We start from the raw sequence: 25,505 nt of genomic DNA, 5'->3' as shown, positions 1-25,505 counted from the left end.
ATACGCAAAAGGACTCATACCCCCTGGTATTAGAAGACAGTGTTGTTGCCTGACCTCTGAGGGCATAGGGCATAGTCTTTCTTGCTCTTTCTTAGTATCTCTGCATTTGCTATGTGAGGTTCAACGGCACAGCTGTGCATATACTTACACAGCACTGAATGAATGATTGCTTTCTAGGATGAAGACTTTTTTTTTTAGCTTATCATTGTTCTTAACAGGGATAATCTATAAACAAGTCAGCATATTTAGAATTGAAGGTGAATTGGAGGATTAGCAATTCTTCTATACATGAGATATTTTATGTACAGACACATTTTAAAATATGTAAGGATAAACAGCCAAGAATACCTGTACGGTCTTGAGAAGAGTTCAAATATAACTATAAACTGTAATTGACAGTGAGTCATTTGCTTTAGGGATGCCAACTCTGAAAACAGCGTAGTTATGCCCCTAATGATAATTATGAAAACTCCGTTTAAAAGCTAGTTGCATCTCAGGTGAGCTATCAGTTAGCTTGGATAAATATTTTTGGTTTTATTTTCTAAAAAATTATCCCATGGTAATGGCCACACAACACTGTGAATATACTTCATGTCACTGATGTAAGTGGTTAAAATGCTGGAAAAAAAAATCCAGTTAATAGCTGGAAATGCTGTTTTCTACCCTTATATAATTTTCAGAGCTTAAATATTTAAATGCTTCATTAAAATGTTCTTGTAGAGATATAATCACTGATGAGTAGTGTAAAAGGACAAAGCTCACAAACCAGTAACCTAGAAAACAGACTGGAAATATTAAAGGTATGTTTCTGGTTGCCAAGGGTAACTTAGCATTTTACCTGCAAGCCCACGACATACCTTAAAGCTAACGTAGCACCTGTGTAAACAAAGCGAAATCGTATGTGCATATATGACACCAGATGTTAATAACAGCCAGCTAGATACCAGGCATCTTCGTAAAGGTGTACGTGTACAAGCTCATTCTTTTTTTTTTTAATTTTTAATTTTAATTTTAACTTATTTTTGGCCCCAGCTTGCAGCAGCTTCCTGTGGGATCTGCTCCCAGTTCCCAGACCAGGGATCAAACCTGGGCCACAGCAGGGAAAGCACCCAGTCCTAGCCACTAGACCACCAGGGAGCTCCCTGAGTGCATTTATTCTTATACAGACCAATGGAATGGTGTAGCCTTATGTTATAGACGAGGATGTGAAACGTAGGTTAATTAACCTACCTCACCTCACTTCTAAAGAAGTAGCAGGACTGGAATCTGAGGGAAAGCAGTCTGTTTTTGGCGTCTCCACTCTGACTCCCAAGGCAACCCTGCCTCTTATGTCTGATCCTGAATAAAGCATCTTGCAATATTTAAATTAGTGATATGGGACCATTTACTCCTGTAGAATCCTGTATCGTTTGATGAACGTGTGTAAGTGTGAGTGAGCTTTGAACAATAATGCTGCAGTAGGATCATTACCCTCAGAAGTCCAGTCTAAAAAGCTGCCCTATGTGACACCTCAAGACCTGGACCAAACAGCCCCCTTTTCACACTCCCACAGAGTCGGCGTGGGAGCCCTGCTTTCTACATCCCCACTTCCCTGTCCTCATATCTGAATAAATGTTCGATGTTTTGACCCCTCTTTTCACATCAGGTTCACAGAAACCCAAACCAAAAACAAACATTTAAATTTCAACAAGCCACCGAAATAAGTCAGTGGCCACGTGGATAAAGAGGAGACATGTGGCAGGTGTGGCTCGCCTGGCATGTGCTTTCTCTGCTAATTGTGTCACCAAAGAAGCAGAAGGGGCAGGGAGAAGATCTAGTGGTTTCCAGATGGCTTCCGATCGTATCTGAAGCCATAGTGGAGGTCAGTCCCAACCTCCTCATTTTACCGATGAGAAGGCCCAAGTCTAGTGGGGTGCAGTGACTTTTCTTGACTTAGAGCTGGAACCTTTCACCTTCATGTCTGGCATTCTTTTCTCTATTTGCGCGGAAGCGGCATCACCCAGTGTGGAGGCAATATGGTGGCCGTGACTCCAGGGAAGTGAGCTTGGCCGTGATTTTATCATCCCCAAGTGCCCTGCCTCTTCTGTGCAGGGTGGAGGAGGTCCTTTGACCCCTCCAGTTGGCAGGGGACATGTCTCTACTGGAGAAAGGCAGAGTCACTAAGACCTCAGCCATTTGGGTAATTTCACCAGGGCTTGGGGATCCGTTGCCCAAAGAAAACAAGCCACTTAATGAACAAGCTGCTTATTCATAAAGCGAGCAATACTTGCTGAACCCATTGTGCATTCTCAATAAATATGTGTTTTATTGATGAGTGGAAGGTCTCCAAGTTGGATTTATCGCTGCTGCATTGGCAACCTCCCTAGGTAGTAAGACTTGGTTCGCCTTTAGAAAAGCATTAGCCCTGTTAAATTCTCTTTTGGATGTGGTGCTCCTCAGTGATTTTAATATCCACCTACTCCAGGAGGACGAGCACTAGCCTGGGAAGGGGAATGGGGAGCATGGCAGTGTTTTCCTGCTCTGATTTTAAAGTTTTATCTTTGTAGGTTTGGAAGATGACACACCACACAGTTGCCTGTCCTCTGGTGGCCGACTAGCGGGCGGACAAGTATGACCCAAGTTTGATGTCTGTGCCTGCTTCCCCAAGGTCAAGAAATTATCTCCTTAGACGGCAACAGTACTATGCACGTTATGAATTGTGTCTCCTCGGTCAGCGATAAAGGAAATGGGAATATCGCCCCGGCCGCTGGATTCATGATCGGGCAAACGCCGCCACCACCCTCTCCTCCTCCACCCCCTCCTCCTCCACCATGTCCATACTCAGGGGCAGGGTTTCCTCCTGCTCCTCCCCCTCCCCCTCCCCCGCCTCTGCCTGGGGGGCCTCCGGTCCCCCTCCCCCCCAGGACTACCGCCACCTTCTCACCTGAACGGCTACAGCCACCTTGGTAAGAAAAAGCGGATGAGAAGCTTTTTTTGGAAAACCATTCCCGAGGAGCAAGTTCGGGGCAAAACCAACATCTGGACCTTGGCAGCCAGGCAGCAGCATCACTACCAAATTGACACAAAGACCATCGAGGAGCTGTTTGGGCAGCAAGAAGAGAGTGCCAAGTCCTCCCCTTCTAGGAGAGGGGGCCCTTTAAATTCGTCCTTCAGGGAGGCCAGAGAAGAGGTAAGCATGGACCTCCGAGGGCTAACCCTCCCCACACGGCGCTGTTTTGTGTTTGGGGGTGTCGTGCTTGTTTCAAAACCTGCCCACATCACTGAGAAATGAGATAATGCAAGTGACTGTGCCCGGGAATGGATAGAAGGGGCCTTAGATGATGCACTTGAGCTGAGTAGCAAAAAAGTGGAGGGTGCGTGCGAGCTGTATCCTCCCAGACGTCCCGGAGGATCATGACCTCATGCGGAGAACATGCTATGTGGGGCCTCGCTCGGTGGCCTCCCAGCACTGCCCTGCCTCTCGCACATCTGCTGCCGTTTCCCCTGGCGGAGCAGTTCTGCTGAAGTTCGGTACTGTTCCTCTTGACTGGAATCGAAAACTGAGCTCCCGAACGCAGGTATCTGAGATTAACTGGAGCTTTCTGAGACACAGTGCCTTTTATTAAATTACATCATTAAATGATGGACATCCTTAGACTTTTATCTTATTTTTCCCTCCAGTTTTCTTTCCACAAGTGTTTCGAGGTGGTCTTCATTCCTCGGATCTCTGACTTAAATTTTGGCCGTTGTTGGAACGGAGATTCCAGAGAGCCAAAGCATAAAGCTATTTTCAGACAGATTTTCTAGGAAGCACGTTTCCAGTGAACACTAACAGTGTTACTTTGGGGAATATGTAAAGCTGGTGAGAGCTCCCTGATGGCCTAGCAGTTAAGGATCCAGCATCATCACTGCTATATCTCGAGTCACTGCTGTGGCGCAGGTTCGATCCCTAGTCAGGACCTTTCATATGCTGTGGATGCAGAAAAAAAAAAAATCTAGCTAGCAAATTATAAGAAGTTAAATGAAATCATGGCCTTAGAGCTACAGTTTCTCTCTATATTACAGTTTCTATACATTTTCTATACATTATAGAGCCTGTGTCAAAAGTTGCATTTGTAAGTACTCTCTGTTTAGAATCTGTACTGAAAGTAAATTAAGGAACCTCTTCTTGCTCAAAGAGACAATTAGGAAAGCAGAGGTTAAAAGAAAAGAATGCTACTCTCCCCCCAACAACCACAATGGGCAATGGAAATGCATCATTTTTTAATCTGTTGCAAAGGAGCAGAGAAAATTAGGTCAAAGATGGAGCTGACTAGATAAGAGGGTGGGCAGGGCTCTGGAGTGAAGGAGCTGCTCTCTGCATTATTGAATTCTTGAGCTCTTTTCTGTCTGGCTCAGGAATTCACTTGGGGGCCCTTGGAGTTGGCAGTACAGCCCCCTCTTGAAAAGGCCAATAGTCAATTTATTATAAAATCAAAGACTCCTAGGATTGGAATTAGGTGTAGGTGGTGACATGATTTGAGAGGAAGTCTTTCAAGGCCTTCTCAGAGCCCTAATGTGCTGAACATGGCTTTCCCTGCTCTTTCCTTTATTCAGAGCCCGCTCTTCCTTCCTTCCTTCCTTTTCTTTCTTTCTTTCTTTCTTTCTTTCTTTCTTTCTTTCTTTCTTTCTTTCTTTCTCTCTTTCTCTCTCTCTCTCTCTCTTTCTTTCTTTCTCTGCTTTTTGGGGCTGTACTTGTGGCATATGGAAGTTCCCAGGCTAGGGGTCGAATCAGAGCTGTAGCTGCCAGCCTACACCACAGCCACAGCAACTCACGTCTGTGACCTACACTACAGCTCACAGCAGCACCAGATCCTTAACCCACTGAGTGAGGCCAGGGATCAAGCCTGCGTCCTCATGGATGCTAGTCGGATTCATTTCCGCTGAGCCACAATGGGAACTCCACCCTTAACCATTTTTAAGCGAGCAATTCAGCGTCCTAGAAACATCCACATTGTTGTACAACCACTGTCACCATCCATCTACAGATGTCTTTGCATCTTGTAAAACTGAACCTCTGTCCCCATTAAATACTAATTCCCCTTCCCCCCTCCCTCCAACCCCTGGCAGCTACCCTTCTACTTCCCATTTCTGTGAATCTGACGCCTCTAGGGACCTCACACAGTAGCTGTCTTTTTGTGACTGGACTGTTTCACTCAGCACAGTGTCTTCAAAGTTCATCCATGTGGTATCAGGTGTCAGAATTTTAAGGCTCAGTAATATTCCGTGGAATGTATAACACACTTGCTTTATCCCGTCATCGGTTGGTGGACACTTGGGCTGTGAATATGAATGATGCTGCCGTGAATATGGGTGTGCAGACATCTTTAGTTTTAGCACACCTAGGTCCTTGCCAGAGAGTCTAGAAAGAGAAATTAAATCACCGTGACTGTGTATCATATGATAATCTGACTCTTCAACTCTTCAGCACTCAGGTAGGATAAGTAGTGTAGGTAGATGGATTTGAGTGCATATTAGATAATATCATTGAATAACAGCAGGTTATCCAGAGTTAGTTTCCATTTTTCATGCTATCTATCTCCAGCATGACCAGAAATACTGTATATACTTTATTTTTTGGTGGAAGGAAATAATACAGGCTATTTTCTTCTTTTTTTAAAAAAAAGTTTAACAATTTTAAACTTTTTATGGCTGCACCCAAAGCTTATGGAAGTTCCCAGGCCAGGGATTGAATCTAAGCCACAGGTGCGGCCTGACACATCTGTGACAACACCGGATCAGTAACCCATCTCACTGGGCCAGGGTTCGAACCCGTGCCTCTGCAGCAACCTGAGCCACTGCAGTTAGATTCTTAACTGACTGTGCCGCACGCAGTGGGAACACCTAGATTTTCTTCTGAAGAAGTTACAGCACAGCAGAGTGATAGTCTATCACGGACCGAAAGTAGATCTTACAATTTACTCTGTAGTAAGTGGAGTTCAGGGTTAAAACTGTGGACCGTTCAGCCAAGGAACCCATCTTGAGCCTGAATGTGGCTTTCCAGTCTGTTGCTGCACAGCTCGTAATTCTGGAGTCTCAAACGTGCCAAGGATCAGATTATGTCCCCTTGAAATGTAATAACCTCCTGCAGAAATGGCCTGTCATTATGCGGTTGGTTCCAACTTTAAAGGGCTTATAAAGCATTACAAATAAGTCCCATTACCCTCTGAGGGAAGAAGTTACTGGGAAATAGGAAAGAGCTGGGTTTGGGAATGGCTGAATTTAGGAAGAACTCACCATTTTAGGTAAGCTTACTATTTTAAGTACATTAGAACATGGAGTAAGGGAGCAAAGGTTTTGAAATACTATCCTTGAGTCTTTGTTAACTAAAAATTGACTGGAAGAGGCTACAGAGGTTACAATAATAATTATAATAAAGTACTTGAAAATAACAAAGACTATGACTGGGGATAATAATAAAGAGATTCAACTCAAACCCCACCTTCTTTTCGGAATTCACTGATCTCACCCTCAAGAAGTCCCCTGTCCATCTGTTCCCGCTGCTCCTCAGCTCCTCCAGCTGGTTGGTTGGGGATGTGCTTGGTTCCTATAGAAGCCGAAATGCTCCTAAGTGGGGGGTGATCCTCATATTGGTGTCTTCCAAAGAGAGTAAAGACAACTGAGCTGACAGAACCGAACCGAGGGAGGGAAGGCATCAGTATGATAGGTCAAAATAAGATGGAGAGGAGGTCTGTGGAGTTCCCCTTGTGGCACAGTGGTTAATGAATCTGACTAGGAACCATGAGGTTGTGGGTTCGATCCCTGGCCTTGCTCAGTGGGTTAAGGATCTGGTGTTGCTGTGAGCTGTGGTGTAGGTTGCAGACGCCGCCCAGATCCTGAGTTGCTGTGGCTGTGGTGTAGGACGGCGGCTACAGCTCTGATTCGACCTCTAGCCTGGGAACCTCCATATGCTGCGGGTGCAGTCCAAGAAATGGCAAAAAGACAAAAAAAAAAAAAAAAAAAAAAGATGGAGGAGGTCTGAGGAGGGAATGTGAAACCTGGAGACTGTAGTTGATAATGCCTGGTCCAGTGGGTTGAAGATCTGGTGTTGCTGCAGCTCTGGCTTGCATCTGATCCGTGGCCTGGGAACTTCCATATGCCTCGGGGCGGCCAGGGGTGGGGGGTGGGGGAGGAAATGGATAACACTGCATTCTATCATTGAAATTTGCTAAGAGAGTGGAACTTTACTGTTCTCACCAAAAAAAAAAAAAAAAAAAAAAGGAAAAAAGATAAATATGTTGATTAGGTGAGGGAATATATACATGTAAGCAATGTGTACAGATGTCAAACCACCATGACATGTACCTCAAATATCTTACAATTTTGTCAATGAAATGAAAAAATGAAAAAAAAAAGAGAAAACTGAAAAAAAACACAAATGTTGAAACACTTGAGGCCACTCACGATGGTATCTGCAGTAATATGACAATGAATTTAATTCATTATACCACAAAAGAAATGATTAAAATCACTTATTAGAACAAGACAGGACGGGAAAGAGAGAGGAAGGAAAGATGGCAAGAAGATTGGTTTTTCTAAATTTATGAAAAGCGATGTTATTCTCCCACATGGCGATTCAGGTGTCGGCCATTCTTTGTCAACTGGTGTTGCGGTCCCAGAATGTTCTAGAATTTTGAGACATGCTTAGTCCAAAACTATGGAACTAGGTAGAGAATTGGAAATATATTTGAAAGGAAAAAAAAAAAAAAAAAAGCTTCAGTAGGGCTTTGATTTTTTTCCCTTTGGGGTGGGAGAGGGACATTTCCCAATGGACAGCCAACCACAAATTAAAAGGAATGAAAAAGCATCAAAACTTGACAAGTTCATCTGTATTATAGGATACAGGAAGACTTTAAATTTTGCTTTTCGGATTTGACATAGGATTGAAATAACTATTACTTAGTGTTATTTAGGTAAGGAAACTTCTTTTGACAAATTGGAACAAAGGTAGTTTAAACATCTCTTCTTTTACCTTGAGGACCTTAGGCTAAGTGAAATCAATCAGTCACCAAAGGACACGTACTGCGTGATTTCACCTACACGAAGTCCCCAGAGTAGTCAGACTCACCAAGACAGAAAGTAGGAAAGGAGGCTGCTGGGGTGGGCAAGGGCGATGGGGAGTTAGTGTTTCATGGGGACAGAGTGATAGTTTTGCAAGATGAAGGGTTCTGGAGATGGATGGTGGTGGCCATGGTTAGACAGCAGTGTGAATGACTGAACGTCCCTGAACTGTATACTGAAAAATGAAGGTGGTATCTCGTATGTGTATTTTACTGTAACTTCAAAAAAGAAAACCTTTTTTTTCCCATTCCCTTTTCAAAATAAATTCTTCCTTTTTAAAAAATAGAAATTCTCCTTTTGGAGTTTCCCATTGCCGCTCGGTGGGTTAAGAATCCAGTGTTGCCACAAGCTATGTCACGGGTCACAGCCACGGCTCGGATCTGGCATTGCTGTGGCTGTGGTGTAGGCTGGCAGCTGCAGCTCCGATTCCACCCCTCGCCTGGGAACTTCTATATGCCCCAGGTGCGGCCCTAAAAGAAAAAAAAAAATCTTTTTTTAAAAGAAATTCCTTCCTTTAATGAATAGGGCAGGCAGATTTTGTAGTGCATGGATAGTGGATGAAAAGTACAGGATTTGTAGAAGAAGGTAGAGGGCTCATTTGGAGGTTTAACAAAGAGCTGTGTGTGTGTGGCCATTCACTTCCCTGAGCACCGAGCCCTGCTGTTTGAGCCCGGCCCCCTGTCCCTATGGCTGGTGGAGCATCCTCAGGATGGGATGGGACCAGCTGAGTGCTTTGCCTGAGATTTCCACTCCCCTGCGGGCCAGGGATGGCGTAAGCCTTCATGGGCCTTTAATGGGAAAGTCACGAGCTCTGTACACGCCGGGCGTACCTGCCTCGGCAGGCCTGTGGTATCCAGCAAAGTAGATAGGGATTGATTGAAGTGGCGGGGAGGGAGGGGGCCGGGTCCGCTCACCCCTGTCCTTGGGGCCATTTGTTTCAGCCCAGGCAGGACAAATACAGGAGTGCTCGCCTGCCGGTGACTCAAAGCAGCACCAGCCCTAGAGCTCGGGTTTCTGAGCTGCCCGCCGGCTGGAGACAGAGACCACAAGCCTTTGGGGAGAAAGATAAGCTAATTTACATGTGTAGTGATAACCCTCATTAAAAGGACGACAGCTTTAGAAGGCTGAGTATGATGCACTAGGTGAGGGCACCTGCCTGTGGCGGGCAGAGCTGAGGATGCCAGGTGACATGGGCATTGCCCCTGCCGCATTATCAGCTGTCTCATTTTCCTGTGGTTTGCAGGAGGCGCTGGGTTTTGTTTTCTCCTTGAGGTGCCCAGGGACGATGGCCAGCCCAGGTTTTCCCTTGGGAATATTGCTGGGTTCTTTTAAATCAGTGATCCTCCTCTGCAGCCTTGCTTCAGGGGGTGCAGACCGCTGCTGCCCTAGGCGTGTCCTCCATCTGTGCTGAGCCTGAAGTTCTGCCCCTGGCGGCCCAGAGCTCAGCTCCTGGCACCCGTCATAGCTGGTGACAACCTGGGTCTTGTCCTTCATCCCATAGAGACAGCTCTGGGTCACCAGTGGACTCTGTGGATGGCTCTCTCCAGATCAGCCCCCGATCCTGGAGAAACATCCTATCGTGAAAACTGGACTGGTGGGGAATGGTGGCTCCTCCTGTATCCTGTATCCTCAGCGATGTTGAAAGGAACTAGAGTGAACGGGAATCAGACCAACCTAGGAGCATTCCAGTTCAATATTGCTTTGGGGAAGGTATAAAATGATACCTCCGAAGCTCAGATTCCTTATCTGTCAAACAGGAACAATAAGAGTAATTTCTCCATCACTTTTCCAGCAACAGTAGCTGTGGATCTGAGTACCCAAGAGTTCCAGGGGGTTGAGGGGTGAAGTGGATGAGGGTGGGCCTTGGGATATGGGGGTGGGGAGGGTGCTGTCATCAGGGTTAAATATAGCAGGAGGTGGTAATTTAATGAAAGAAATGTAAAAGAAGTTTTTTCCCCATTTTTAGTAGGAGTACAGAGAAAGCGCTTCAGATATGTATGTAGCCAGATTAGTGCGCATGCTCTTGTTTGTGGCTTTTTAATTTGTGAATTATAATAAGCCTAGAGTTTGCTGTCTTAACTTTAGAGTCTTCTTTTTGGTCTGAGCATTCCTCTTGAAGGATGTTAAGTTGAAGACGTTTTATTCTCCCTCTTTCTTTCGCCCCCTTCTCCTCTCCTCCCTTCACACTGAACTTGGCCTGTCATCAGGGTTAGTTAGGATTCTAGTAAGGAACCTGCCCTTTTAGCTAGGGAGTTTATTTTATGGCTGGCAGGTGATTGTGTTAACATGAAATAAAGCCCTAGGATAGTAAATAACATGATTGTTTAAGATTCGTCTTCAAAGGAAGGCAGCCATACTCTTGTAAAAGTTTAACCTTGTAGCCGGGAAGTCCCATTAACTTTGGTTAACAGTCTTGCTGCTTCTTATAACCTTAGAAACAGGCCCAGAGATCAGGAATTTAATCTGAAACCTGATGCTTTTTTGTTCACCATGAACCACCCACATTTGGAAAGGAAGAGCATTATAGCCACATTCCTATTTTAGCTAGGCTCCCTTTTGCAAAAAACAAGTGCGGAAATTTGCAGACTTATAAGTTATCTTTCCTCTGTTATTCTGGATGTTTACTTCCAAAGACATGGCTCTGCGTTTCACAACACCTACCCCCACCCGAACAAAAATTCTGTCTAATGTCTGATCTGATAAGACTCTTTCAAATTATTAGAGTAGTTCTTCCTTATCTGCTGGGGATCTGTTCCAAGATTGCCAGTGGATGCCTGAAATCATGGATAGTCCCCTGTCTGTGATGGCTCTGTTTAAGATTTTTCAACTTGACGATGGTGTGAAAGCAATAGATATTCAGTATAATCTGTACTTGGGATGTTGAGAGGTTTTGGTTTGGTTTTGGCTTTTTTTTTTTTTTTTTTTTTTTTTTTGTCTTCTGGCCTTGGCGTGCAGTGGCTCGATGTGGGATCTCAGTTCCTGACCAGGGGTTGAACCCAGGCGGCAGCAGTGAAAGTGCTGAATCCTAACCACTCGACCACCAGGAGTTTGAGTTTTGAGCTTTTCCCAGCTAACTGTTTGCGGTACAGTCCCCTCTTCTGATGCTGGACAGCAGCCGCTAGTCAGCCACATGATCACGAATAAACAAGGGACACATTGACTTTCTGTTTTCCACTTTCAGTACAGTATTCAAGAACCTACATGAGATGTTCTTTTTTTTTTTTATTTTTTTGGCTGTGCCTGTGGCATGTGGAAGTTCCTAGGCCAGGGATCGAACCCGTGCCACAGCAGTGACCCAAGCCGCTGCAGTGACAACACCAGATCCTTAACCCACTGCACCACAAGAGAACTCCATGATGTTCAACACTTTAGAATAAAACGGGCTTTGTGTGAGATGAATTTGCCCACCTGCAAGCTGATGCAAAGGTTCTGAACACATTTAAAGCAGGCTGGGCTATGCTGTGATAGGGAGGTTAGATGCACTAAATGCATTTTTGATATTTTCAGTTTACATTGGGTTTAGAAGTCAAGGAAGATCTGTACTGTGTGTTTTTTTTTTTGATGCATACATAACTCTGATAAAGCTTAATTTATCAGCTAGGCACAGTAAGAGATGAACAACGCTATGGAATAAAAAAATAGAACAATGATAGTTTATCAATGAACAAAAATTAGTCGACCTAAGAAAGAAATGGAATATTTTATTTGAGCCAAATTGAGGATTATAACCCAGGAACAGCCCCTCGGAAAGTTCTGAGAACTGTTCCGCCCATTGGAGGTCAAAGCACAGTTCTATAAATTTTTGTGTACCCTAAATGACATATCATTGACAGTTTACACCATCTGGATCTACCCGTACAAAGCCAGTAGTGGGTCATAGGTCCTGGTGGCCTCTTACAAGATTAAGAAGGCAGGTTATCTCGTAAGAAGTTATCTTGCTGATGCCAGGAGAATATTGCTCTTTATGGTCTGCAAGTATTTCTGCCGATGGGGAGGTTTGGTTGATGCGTAATGCGATACACCGTGCACCGCAGAGGGGAGAGAGGAAGCCAAAGGGCAGAGAAAAATTTTCATGTTTAAATTTTCCTGGATTTGCTTTAGAATACTAATTTTTATTTCATTCAATAATAATTAAAGTTAGGAGTTCCCATTGTGGTGCAGCAGAAATGAATCTGACTAGTATCCACAAGGTTGTGAGTTCCATCCCTGGCCTTGCTCAGTGGGTTAAGGATCTGGCGTTGCCTTGAGCTGTGGTGTAGGTCGCAGATATAGCTGGGATCCTGTGCTGCTGTGGCTGTGGCTGTGGCTGGCAGCTGTAGCTCCGATTCGACCCACAGCCTGGGAACCTTCATATGCCACGGGTGCAGCCCGAAAAAGCAAAAAAAAAAAAAAAAGTTTATGTGGCCGCGGTCTTTCTCGAAAAATAGCGTATGGTACAAATGTACTGCCTTTTCCGTCCTAACGGAGCCCTTGTCACTCACCGTGGCTCTAGTTTGTGCAGTTTGAGGTGCAGCAGCACAACTGGCACATGAGTCTTTCCTGTCTTCACAGTTTCCTGGGTAGACGATTCGTGCTTACCGTCAGTCTCAGCAACCTCAGCACTTGATTTTTTTCCTTATCGAGAAGTTTCACTTTCACAGTTGGCATATCCGTGTCACCAGCATCACTGCTCTTGTGCTTTGGGGCCATTACCAAGTAAAAGCCAGGTCACTTGAGCACCAGCACTGTGACACCATGACAATAACTCAGTAACCAAGGTGGCTACTGAATGATAATGGGCGGGACGTGCTGGGCTGAGGAATGACTCACAGCTCGAGATGTGAGATTTCATCACTCTGCTCAGAACAGTGCAGAATTTAAAACTCATGAATTGTTTGTTTCTGGAATTTTCCATATAATATTTTTGGTTAACCGAGGGTAACTGAAAATGTGAAATGTGAAACTGTAGGTAAGAGGAGACCACCATAATTTTGAACTGCTTAAATCCACTACAGCCAAAATATGGGTTTGGGAGTTCCCACTGTGGTACAGTAGGTTAAGAATTCGACTGCAGGGGTTCAGTCACTCTGGAGGTAAGGGTTCGATCCCAGCCCAGTGCAGTGGGTTAAGGATCTGGTGGCACTGCTGTGGTGTAGGTTGAAGCTACAGCTCAGATTCAGGCCCTGTCCTGGGGAGCTTCCATATGCTGTGGGTGTGGCAAAACAAACAAACAAACAAAAAACCTGGGTTTGGATGGTGCATTGGAATAGCCACCATATTTCCTTTTTTTTTTTTTTTTTTTTTTTTTTGTTGTTGTTGTTGTTGTTGCTATTTCTTGGGCCGCTCCCGCGGCATATGGAGGTTCCCAGGCTAGGGGTTGAATCGGAGCTGTAGCCACCGGCCTACGCCAGAGCCACAGCAACGTGGGATCCGAGCCGCGTCTGCAACCTACACCACAGCTCACGGCAACGCCGGATCGTTAACCCACTGCGCAAGGGCAGGGACCGAACCCGCAACCTCATGGTTCCTAGTCGGATTCGTTAACCACTGCGCCACGACGGGAACTCCCATATTTCTTAAATAAAAAATGATCCATAGAAGTTCCCATTGTGGCACAGCAGAAACGAATCTGACTAAGAACCATGAGATTGCAGGTTCGATCCCTGGCCTCGCTCAGTGGGTTAAGGATCCGGCGTTGCCATGAGCTGTGGTGTAGGTCACAGACGCAGCTCGGATCTGGCGTTGCTGTGGCTCTGCTGTAGGCCGGCAGCTACAGCTCTGATTCGACCCCTAGACTGGGAACCTCCATATAGTGTGGGTGCGGCCCTAAAAAGACAAAAAAAAAAAAAAAAAAAAAAAAAAAAAAGATCCATAAGTTGTAAGACATATCCTGATTCCAGAACATGTTCACATGCCAAAAACATAAGCATCTTAGACTTGGTGAAACAGAACACAAGAGTTTTCTATGTAATTTCTGAATAAGTAAAGTGTAGGACACTTTCTTATCTCCTCCTGAAGGGGCTATTGGGCTTATGTATTCTTTTTCAGTGAGAATAAATTTTTCCTTTAGAAAAATAGTAAGAATTTTATTACATTCCTGAAAATAGCAGTGATGGTCCTTTTACATCCTTAAATCAAGGTTGGGACTCACTCTGCAGATCTTCAGAGTTCAAAGCTCATGTGATTCTCGATATGCTAAGATGTCTATTCCCAAATCGGGGCTTTTAAATGTGGGCTATACTGTTCTAAGAGGAAATGCAAAATTTAGAAAATTTTAACATAGCTTATTTAAAATTATACAATATTAAGACAGACATGTAATTATTACCATTCAAGAAGTATGTCATTACAGAAAGTTTGGAGAGACGAAAATATTTTATCTTCATGAAGCTGTATTAGTTGTGTCAGTCACCAAATTTAAAATTGGGAATTTAAATTTTCTTATACATTAAATTCTCTTACAGATCTCTTAAATTCTCTTCTACGTTAAAATTGGTGTTGTATTTTCATAGGTTTTAATTCTCTTCCTTCCTCCAACTCTTGTTGTTTGTACTTTAGTGATCTTACATGTCTCTCTCTCTCTCTTTTTTCTTCCAGATTACTATCTTGGATGCAAAACGGAGCATGAACATTGGGATATTTCTTAAGCAATTTAAGAAGTAAGATTTTTGCACACCTTTGAAACTTTAGTCATGTCCCTGCTGTCAGCCTCGGTCTGTGGGTATGAGCTGAAACACAGATTCTAACGAGGGAAAGTTCGTTCTTCAAACCTTCAGACTGTTTGTAGACACAGCACTTGATGCCTCTCCAAGTGTGTGTCCCTTTCTGCTATTTTCCTTCATAAAAACATAATCTGGGAGTTCCCCTTGTGGTTCAGTGGAAACAAATCCAACTAGTATCCATGAGGATGTGGGTTCGATCCCTGGCCTTGATCACTGGGTTAAGGATCCAGCGTTGCCATGAGCTGTGGTGTAATTTACGGATGTGGCTCAGATCCTGTCTTGCTGCAGCTGTGGCTGTGGTCGGCAGCTGCAGTTCCGATTGGATCCCTAGTCTGAGAACTTCCATATGCCATGGTTGTGGCCCTGAAAGGCAACAACAACAAAAAACAAAACATAATCTGGTGTCTTGGGGTTCAGAGAGAGTTGCTTTGGGGCAATCCATTCAAGCCTGACAGGTCAGGGAATTTCTAAGGGCATCTGTGGTGTTAGCTGGTCAGGGGAGGGTGGAGGGTGAGTCAAGCAGTGGTTCAGTTCACATGTTCTGAGAGGAGAGAACTCTGGCTTTGGGAGGGTCTGCAGATCTGTTGTTGCTTTGTGGTCTCTCAGAGACACCAGAGGATGGTTTGTTGGGGGAAGGGCCCACTGGTGGAGCAGGGCTCCCTGCTTAACCCAGCCGAGGGGCAGCTAGGATTGCTGCCCATCCTGGGGCGCAGGATGGAAAGGAGGGTGGAGGTGATTTGTTTTCATTTCCACCGGCTTGCGTTTCTTTGGCACTCCAGCCAACGTGAGATGGAATCTGACACTTGTCTTTTCAAGGTCTCCTCCATCCATTGTGGAAGATATTCATCAGGGAAAGAGTGAGCATTATGGATCGGAGACATTGCGAGAATTTCTTAAGCTTCTGCCAGAGTCAGAGGAGGTAAGGAATGTGGGGCGTGAGTTTTAGATGTTAGGAGTGATAATATGAGCTTAATATTTTTAGGAATGTCAGAACTCACTGGGGAAGGGCACTCGCCTACCCAGAGCCAGTGTTACTGTTGTCTCTCTTGTAACAGTAAAAAGTTACCCAGGTGAAAGGATATGGGATATGGAGTTAGAGAACCTGCGTTTAAATTGGAGCTCTTGGAGTTCCTGGTGGCCTAGTGGTTAAGGACTCCTGGCATTGTCACTGCTGTGGCTCAGATCACTGCTGTGGCTCAGGTTTGTTCTTTGTCCAGGGAACTTCTGCTTGCCATGGGTCAAAAAATATATATATGTTCATAGTAATAATCAAAAATAAATTGGGGTTCTTCCCTTAATTGAGAAAGTTGGGCCAGTTTCTTAAGTCCTATGAACTTTAGTTTCCTCACCTGCAAAATGAGGCTAATGATGCTTACATCATTGGGATTGCAGAGATAATTAAACCCGAGTTATGCATCTCACATGGTACTTGGCACCATAAATGTTAGTTCTCTTTCCCAGTTCTCTTTTCCGTCATCTAAGGACGTTCTTTGGCTAGGGTGTACCCAGGGTTGTTTCATAATACATACACCTTTTTTTTTTTTTTTAACAAAAGGAATAAACCGCTTTTGAATAAAGATGCTCTAAAAACTGGAGAGGTAGGTAAATTGTTAATAACTGTTGTCTAGATATTGACTAAAAGGTGGAGACTGCTATGATAGCAATATAGTGCCACAGTATATATACAGTAATTAATTTTTTTTTTGTTTGGACTGAATTAACAGAATTTTTGAATGGTTACCCTGATAGGATAAAAAAAAAAGGAAAACAGTTTTGTAAAAACTTCCAGCATTGTGACATTGTCTTTTATTTCTGAAGAAGTGATCCTTGCAAAAACTCAGTAAGAAATTATGTGAATAGGAAGTTCCCATCGTGAAGCAGCAGAAACGAATCCGACTAGTATCCACGAGAATGCGGGTTTGATCCCTGACCTCACTCAGTGGGTTAAAGATCCAGTGTTGCTGTGGGCTGTGGTGTAGGTCGCAGACGTGGCTCAGATCCAGTGTGGCTGTGGCTGCAGCTGGCAGCTGTGGCTGCAATTTGACCCCTAGCCTGGGAAAACCCTTATGCTCTGGGTACAGCTCTAAAAAGACAAAAAAAAAAAAAAAAAAAAAAGAAAGAAAGAAAAAGAAATTACATGACTACATATGCGTGTAAACCAAGAGTCTTATAGGGTAAAAAGTGTAAGTTACCCTTTTACACATACTGCTGATTCCTCCATCTCTGATCCCACTTGTCTTCCCAGACACAATTTATATTTAGTAATATAATAACATATTTGTGCTTTTTCTTCTCTGTCGGTGATAAACTTGCAGTGCCAAACTGAGAGCCTCAGTGAATAACTGGATATCCTAGGTAACCTGAGCTGTTCTCTGCACGTCAGGTTTTCTGTTTGCAAATTAATGATAACTTACCAAAGCCAAGATTAACTAATGGCATTTATTAATGTTAGGAAAGGGTCTTAAAGAGTTCAGGGAAAGGTATATTAGATCTAAATTTACCCTGGATGCTATAGAGTGAGCACTCCTTAATCTTTTGTGTGTTTGTTTTTTTCTTGAACACTCCTTAAAGAATGGGCATCCCATAATCTTTTTTTAAAAATTAAAGTATCATTGATTTGTAGTATTGTGTTCATTTCAGCGTGTTCTCAGAATCTTTTAGTAGGATGGATGCTGTTGAATGAACTGAGTTTAAAAAAAGACTTAGTTGCTCTGGAAATCTTCCTGCATGGGCATTTTTCGTGCCTCCTCCTTAGGACGGCTCTGCAGCCAGTCCTCACGGAGGCTCTAAATTTCCCACGAAATTCAGGTTAAGCACGAGGGAGGCTGCCGACTTCATGCCATGAAGAGGGTGGAGGTTAATTATGGTTTCCTTAAGATCTTCATTTCTGAAAAGTCAGAAGTGATTAGAGAGTGCGAAGGCCAGGAAAACCAGGGAGCTTTCAGAGAAGCACGTAGCTGTCGAACCTCTCCTGTTGTAAAGAACCCTGTTTTTTCAGTTGTGTGATGACTAAAACCCACCCCACTGCTGCCCTGAGAGCTGGAGGCACCCCACCCCCACCCCAGGCAGTTTGCTGACTGCATCCCCCCCTCGCCCCATCCTGCTGAGGTTGCAGCCTTGGCCGGGGACCCTGCCCTGCCTTCCCAGACCCTGGACCCAGCCATCACCCTTCTGTGGCAGGTCATCCTCATCTGAACATCTGCCAGGCTCCGTCACACTGCAGCTTGTTTACAGTACTGACTCCGGGCCTCGGCTCGCCACACCCTCCCACTGCACTGGGAGCTTCCTTGGGCAGGAACACCCTGCCCATCTCCAGGGCTGCTGGGGGCCCCTCCCTAAGCCCCCGCAGGGGAGGTGTGCCAGGCACCACCTCCTGACCCAGGCCACCGCAGGGATGCCCTGGCTCTGCAGTGACTGCTAGGTGGCCTCTGGTCCCACCCAGACCCAGGGCCGACCCTGGCGTCCTGGGTGGAAGGTGGAGGATGGAGAAAAAGCTAAGGAAGAGGCAGGGCCAAGCGAGAGAGGTTTAGGGATGTGGCAGAAATATGCTAATAAACACATCACCATATAACTGCCCGTTCCTAAGCCTGTGAGTTACCATCCTGTGCTCATTTGCAGCGCGGGGAGGGTCTGAGCGGTCATTGAATGCCCCATGTTCCAGGCACTGGATGGGGCCAGAGGCGATGGAGTGCTTGGCCAGTGCCCGGCACACAAAGTCAACAGGTCATCACCGTGGTTATCTTCTATATTTTTCTTCCCATTTAACCCTCCAGTGACATTACAAGATATTCCTCATTCAGCAGGGGAGAAGCTGCGGCCCACACAGCTTAGATGCTGCTGGTTTAGTGCCGCGTGACCTTGGCCGTCGAGGGCGGTGGCCAAGAACCCTGGGTCGTCTGACCCCAGAGCTGTTCCTTCGGCTGCTCTCCACCATCTCCCTCCAGGAACGAAGGGCAAAGGGTCCCCAAACCCCGCCTGGCACTGAGCTGGGCTCCCAGCCTTGCATCACCTCTGTTCTTACCAAGCACCAGTGTGAGCACATGTCACTCAGAATAATGCCATCAACGGCCATGAGGAACGGAAACGGCCCTGTCTCCCCTGCATTCTCTGCTGACAGGCTAACCCCAGGTTAACTTGTTTTCAGGAGTTCTCTGCCCTTCACCACAAAGCTTTGATCTGGCATGTTTGTTGGTCTTGCCTCCAGCTCGTGATTAACACTTGTGGAGGGAGGAGTTCCCGTTGTGGCTGGGTTAGGGATCCAGTGTTGCCACAAGCTTCAGCGAAAGTCACAGACGCTGCTTGGAAATGCCATTGCTGTGGCTGTGGTGTAGACCAGTGGCTACAGCTTCGATTCGACCCCTAGCCTGGGAACCTCCATATGCCGCGAGTGCAGCCATAAAAGAAAAAAGAAATAAAATAAAATCTTGTAGAGGGAGAAGGTAGAGCCAGAAGTCAAAGTGTTCTCCCTGTCCAGGGCCCTGAGAGGGGGCTTGAGAAGGGAGCCCTGCCCTCCGTTGGCGCTGGTACCCTACCTCTGGCTCAGCTTCGGGGCTACAGGGCTGGAGGTGGAATTCCTGTTCTCCAGAAGCTGGTTGAGTTACCTCCTCTGACATTTTTACCACCTCATTCTTACCTTGGTTGTTCCCTCTGTGCCTGGGAGAGGAGGCAGCCCATGGTCTCGGGTTGGGCGGGTTTGCTGCTGGGAAGCCCTGTCGTCCCAAGGCCATGTGAGTGGAATTAGATGGGATGAAGGAGGCCTGGCCCTTGGAAAGCATGAGTCTCAGGAAGTACGCTGTTGGCTGTTAGGACAGAAACCAGGCTCAGCCAGTTCATAATGAGAGTCCCTTGGCTCAGCCAAGAAAACGATGCCTAACAACGTTTGATAAATGCTTTTTGATGATGATGAAAATGCCTAATAATTACAGGGTTTGTCCACCTCTCTTTTCTACCTCTCTCACTGTGAAGGCACTGTAATCCCTCTTAATGAACATAAATCTCATTTTGAAATAGAATTAAGAACTATACACAGAGCGTGTAAATCAAATGCTATCTTTAGTATCACCATTCTCTTGAACTCCATAAACATTTTTCCCTCATTATAGACGTGAAGACGATTAATCACTGTTCGTGACAGTTCAGCACATGTTTAATAGAAATCTCTACCAAGTGTCCTTAGCCTGACCTGTTCTCATGCTTCAGGCAAGAAACTGTGCAGTGCTTCTCAGAAGCTTGGCCCATGCGACATATGTGGTCTTATAAAACGCCAGCCCCTCTGCCCCTGCCCATATATGGTGAATCGTCAGACTCCAGTTCAGAAGGGAGCAGAATTCACCCTGTGGCTTTCTGAGCTCAGAAACCAGACGCGAGTCTGGGTTTAGCTGATCCAGAAGTTCCATCTGCCCTTAAATTTAGTAAAGCTAACAATGGGACATTCACTTCAAGGCCCTAAAGGTAGGGGATATAGTGCTATTCTATAAATGGCTATTTTCTGCCTGTGAGGGGTGGGGTGTATGTAGTCTTAAGATCCAGACCTTTTTTTTCTTGCTGCAACGCCAGACCCTTTAACCCACTGCACTGGCCAGGGGATCAGACCTGCACCTCTGTGTCCACCTAAGCCACTGCAGTGGGGTTCTTAACCCATGCACCATGGTGGGAGCTCCAAGGCTTGGACTTAATACCAGGCTGTGCACCTGTGCTGTTCCATTTTTAATTGTTGCAGATATTTTCGTTTGTGTATCTTTGCAGGTACACCCTCTTCTGTGTTTTTGAACTGTTAATTCCTATTTTTCAAGAGGTTTAAAAATTATGTTATTTTTCCAGGCACATAAAATAACCTGGGGGATAGAAGAGAGAAAGTTTAAGAAAATAACAAAGTGAGAGTTCCCTGGTGGCCTAATGGCTAAGGGTTCAGCATTATCACTCCTGTGATGCAGGTTCAATCCCTGGCCCAGGAAGTCCCAAATGCTTCAGGCTCCAACAAAAAAAAAACAACAACCCCAAAACAACAACAAACAACCCCCCCCAACAACAGAAAGTGATAAATGCTTAGGTAGACTGTCAGCTTTACTCTCACAGTCTTTTTTTTTTTTTAATTTGAAGTATAGTTGATTTACAATGTTGTGTTAGTTTCAGGTGTACAGTGGGTATTTCGTTTATATATATCTACATATATGTATGATATTTAATATATACATATATAATGTTTTATACAATTATTTGTATAATTATATACAAATATGGAATATTTGTGTAGTGTGTGTGTGTGTGTGTATATATATATATATATATATACATATATATATATATATATATGGTTTTTTAGATTCCTTTCCCCTTGTAGGTTATTACAAACTCTAGCAGTCTCAAGGAACTACTGACCATGAAGTGTTTTTGTTTGAAGACTCTCTATTACAACATGTTTTTACCATTGGGTTGATCCAGATTTCTATGTGAGGAAGCCATGCCTTCCACTCTGATGCAGTTTGAGAGCTTTTCTCTTTGCTTCCATCCCTATTTGCGAGCTGTTTGGCTGCATTCCTATATAGGAATGCTTTTTTTTTTTTTTTGGCTACAGTTAAAGGAATACTTGTGTGTTTAATAACTTTTAGTTTAGGTTAACCCTTTACAAAAATAGTAAATGTTCATTGTGGGCATTTTAGGAAATAAAAACCAGCAGCGGAGGGAGTTCCCTTTGTGGCTCAGTGATAGCAAATCCAACTGGTATCCATGAGGACTCAGGTTCAATCCCTGGCCTCACTCAGTAAGTTAAGGATCTGGCGTTGCTGTGGCTGTGGTGTAGGTCACAGAGGCAGCTCTGATATGACCCCTAGCCTGGGAACTTCCATATGCCTGGGGTGGGACCCTAAAAAGACAAAAAAAAAAAAAAAAAAAAAGGCAGCAGAAATAAATGGCAATGACAATGATCCCATCACCTGGCGTACACACCTAGGTTGTCTTGTTCCTGCGTTTGCAGTATGTGTGTGGAGCATCAGAGTGTAGTAGACACGTCTTTTCTTAATTTACAGAAGTGGGATCCTAGTGTACACACTGTTTTATTACCTTTTTTTTCACGGGGGATATCTTGACATGGATCTTTCAGTTGTTGAAGCCGTTTTCCTTTTTATCTCCCCTCTGGAGAACTAATGTGCACGTATCTCCACATAGGACCCTCCCTTCCTATGAAGCTGGTGTGTGTGAAGGGGGCCTTGACCTTAAAAGGATCTCTGTTGGACTCCCTCCCTGCCCCAGTCTGAGGATCTTATATCCAAAACACACAAAATAATAAGATCTTTTCATTTATGACTCAGACTCTCGTCTAATGACTATCCCATCTCTTTTCTTATTCCAAACAGTTAGCTCCCTTCCCAGTTATAAGAGAACATTTTTATTGGCCTTCCTGTTGTGGCGCAGCAGGTTAAGGCTCCTGCATTGCCGCAGCTGCAGCATAGGTCACAGCTGCAGCTCGAGTTTGATTCCTGGCCCTGGAACTTCCATGTGCCACAGGTGTAGCCATGAGAGAAAGAGAGAGAACATTGCACAGAATATTTTCATCCTTTCGGACTTATCCTTCTTCCATCGCCCTTTAGTAACCTCCCTGAGGATTCTAGTAGCTCCAGTTCTCTGTTTATACCCGCATAGGTGACACGACTGTCCTCTCCCTGATTTGCTTGTTTTTTTTTTTTTCTTTTAAATAAGTAGATGTGATGATTTCCTTTTCTATCTTTGGTCTACCTTTTTATTAATTTGAATTTAGCCCTGAAATCCTTATTTTCCTAAAGAAATCCTAAGAAGAAATTTCTTTTTTAATTTGTATTTAATTTTATTGGAGTACAGTTGATTTATAATGTTGTGTTTCAGGTGTATAGCAAAGTGATTCAGTTACATACACACATATATTCACTCTTTTTCAGATCCTTTTCCCATATAGGCTATTACAGAATGTTGAGTAGAGGTCCCTGTGCTATGCAGTAGGTCCTTGTTGGTTATTTATTTTATATATAGTCGTGTGTAAATGTTAAACTCCTAATTTATTTCTCCCCCCACCACATTTCCTCTTTGGTAGCTGAAGGTTTCTTTTCAAAATCTGTGAGTCTGTTTCTGTTTTGTAAATATGTTCACTCGCATCATTTTTAAAAATTAGATTCTACATATAAGTGATACCATATGATATTTGTCTTTCTCTGATTTCACTTAGTATGATAATTTCTAGGTCCATCCATGGTGCTGCAAATGGCATTCTTTTGTTCCTTTTTATGGCTGAGTAGTATTCCATTGTGTGTGTGTGTGTGTGTGTGTGTGTGTGTGTACACATCTTCTTTATCCATTCCTCTATTGATGGATATTTGGGTTGGCTGTTGTGAATAATGCAGCTATGAACATAGTTTGTAGGGGTTCATGTATCCTTTTGAATTAGACTTTTGTCTGGCTGGATGCCCAGGAGTGGGATTGCTGGATCATGTGGTAGTTCTATTTTTAGTTTTTTAAGGAACCTTCATACTGTTCTCCATAGTGGTTGTACCGATTTACATTCCCACCAACAGTGTAGGAGGGTTAAGATGAAATTTAAAAAAATGTTGCATTTTAATCATCTGTCCTTTTTTGCTTGACCGCCTTTTCCATTTGTCTTTTAGATAAAGAAACTAAAAGCGTTCAGTGGAGACGTGGCCAAGCTGTCTCTGGCAGACTCCTTTCTGCACTGCCTAATTCAGGTGCCAAAGTAAGGATCGCCCATCATTGTTCTTTGCGGACCAAGGTTTTTAGATCAACAATGTCAAATTCTACAGTTCTACTTTCTATTTTTCAGCTATTCACTGCGGATTGAAGCCATGGTGCTGAAGAAGGAATTTTTGCCTTCTTGTTCCTCTTTATACACAGATATGACAATTCTAAGAACTGCTACAAAAGGTGAGTTAAATACATGATGCTTTGTGTAATTTGTTTTTATTAATTTTGGTAGCAGTTTATTTTTTAGAAACCTATTCAATTGAAAAATTAGATAGGCAACATTCCATTTCTGATACAAATCTATAAAGGGAAGCGAGGTGTTATGGGAGTCATTGAAGGTTTATTTCTATGTACTTCCCCTCCTCTAGTTAATTAATTAATGGACCAGTCAATCAATTAATTAGCATATTATCCACCCATAAAATAAGCTTTCTTTCATCTCAAGCTTAGGAGTAAACCTGGCTGCAGCTGCTCTTGTTCCTTTCCTAAATTAGCTTTCTCTGTGTGTGTATGGTGTATAGTGTGGTGTGGGTATAGTGGTGTGTGTATGATTTTGGTGTGTATGTGATGTGGGTACAGTGATGTATGATTATGGGTGTGTGTGGTGTGTGTGTGTGCTTGTGTGTGTGTGGTGATGGCGTCTTGTGAGTGGTGCGTGTGTTTTGTGTGTGCGCAGTTGTGTGCGATATGTGTGTAGTTGTGCGTGTGTGTGCACACACATGAGGACACATGCTCACAGCCTGGGCCCCAGCACCAGCTGCATGTCCCCTCCCAGGCTCTGGTCTTTGCTAATGGCCAAGACCCTGCTTCTCGGGAAGCACACCCCCTTCCGTGCACACTCCTCGCGGCACGTCCTGTGTGGCTCCTCTGCCAAGGTTTCTGATATTTCTGCTCCAGCGGTGTCTTCTTCCACCTGCTTCCCCTTCAAACATCTGGGGGGGCTGGTTACACTGGAGATGGGCAGGTAGACCATTTCTGTTTCTTTGAACAGCTTGCTAAATGTTTGCCCCCGTGGACAGACACCTCAGGTTGCCCTAACGTCTCATTGCCTGGGGCTGGGAGCTCGCTTTCTGGCATTCATGGCACTGGAAATGTCACCCAGCACATTGGCCTCCTTCTGTCTCCGAGGAGGTGTCTCTCTGAAGCTCCCTGACCCTCACATTTTTCAGCTGGAATCATTGCCCTGATTTCCTGCTGGTCACTTTCTGGATTTTTTGTGGTAGAATATGTATTCCTATTTGATTTTCCTGTTTAATTGCTCTGATTTGTATTAAGATTTGTATTGAGATTAACTTTTTCTTTTCAGCTCATTATATTTTCATTTTAGAGAAGAAACTAAGAATTAAGAACAAGTTTTTTTTCTTTCAGTAGAGAGGCCTTTTAAAATTTCTTCCTATACCAAGGCTAAAGCAGTAACTTTGAAAGGATTGTTTCTCCTGTTCAAATAGAGATGGAAGAATATGTTTTCATACTGAGCAATGCACGTTTTGGGGCACAGCAGAAACGTTTCTTATCTGGGTACCCTTCAAAACCTGACCCTCTTAGATAACAGGCTAGGCAGTGATCCAAGTCTAATTTTTTGAAAGTAATACCAGACTTGATGGAGAATATTAACTTTAAAATATCGTAGGTGAGATTTTATTACCCATATACACTATAATTTTAATAATTAAAATTCCCTCTTAGCTTCTCAAGTATATTAGTATTTTTTACTATTTCTTTGTGTAGGTGTGTGTACCAAAGATTTTATGTTTAAAGAACTACTTTACCAATATATTACAATGATAAGTTCTTTTTTAAACCTTTAAGCCAAACCAAATGAAATGTAGCATTTTGAATAAATTGGCAAGATGCTCTGGGTACCTGCTTCTAAGGCTTTGGAGCTTTGGAGTTATTTACACGTCATCCCAGCCTAATTATTTATCTCCTTGTAACCCATCGACTAAACAAAATGTTGCTCACTATTCATTTTCATAGTCCACAAATGTAGTCTCAAAGGAT

The 25,505-nt window shown here is 44.0% G+C and overlaps 1 protein-coding gene across 1 annotated transcript in view; it reads left to right on the top strand.

The window, feature by feature from the left end:
* Positions 1–25,505, top strand: part of FHDC1 (FH2 domain containing 1) — a 45,060-nt gene that overhangs the window by 2,326 nt on the left and 17,229 nt on the right. The window contains 6 exon segments of the mRNA XM_021101499.1: positions 2,547–2,888; positions 2,890–3,169; positions 14,656–14,717; positions 15,597–15,699; positions 23,411–23,496; positions 23,584–23,684. Coding sequence (XP_020957158.1) covers positions 2,683–2,888; positions 2,890–3,169; positions 14,656–14,717; positions 15,597–15,699; positions 23,411–23,496; positions 23,584–23,684 — 838 coding nt within the window. The 5' untranslated portion in view covers positions 2,547–2,682.

Source organism: Sus scrofa, chromosome 8 (assembly GCF_000003025.6).
Source record: "Sus scrofa isolate TJ Tabasco breed Duroc chromosome 8, Sscrofa11.1, whole genome shotgun sequence".
Taxonomy (NCBI): Eukaryota; Metazoa; Chordata; class Mammalia; order Artiodactyla; family Suidae; genus Sus; species Sus scrofa.
The sequence above is the reverse complement of the archived record's forward strand: the minus strand, read 5'-3'. Positions and strand labels throughout refer to the sequence as shown.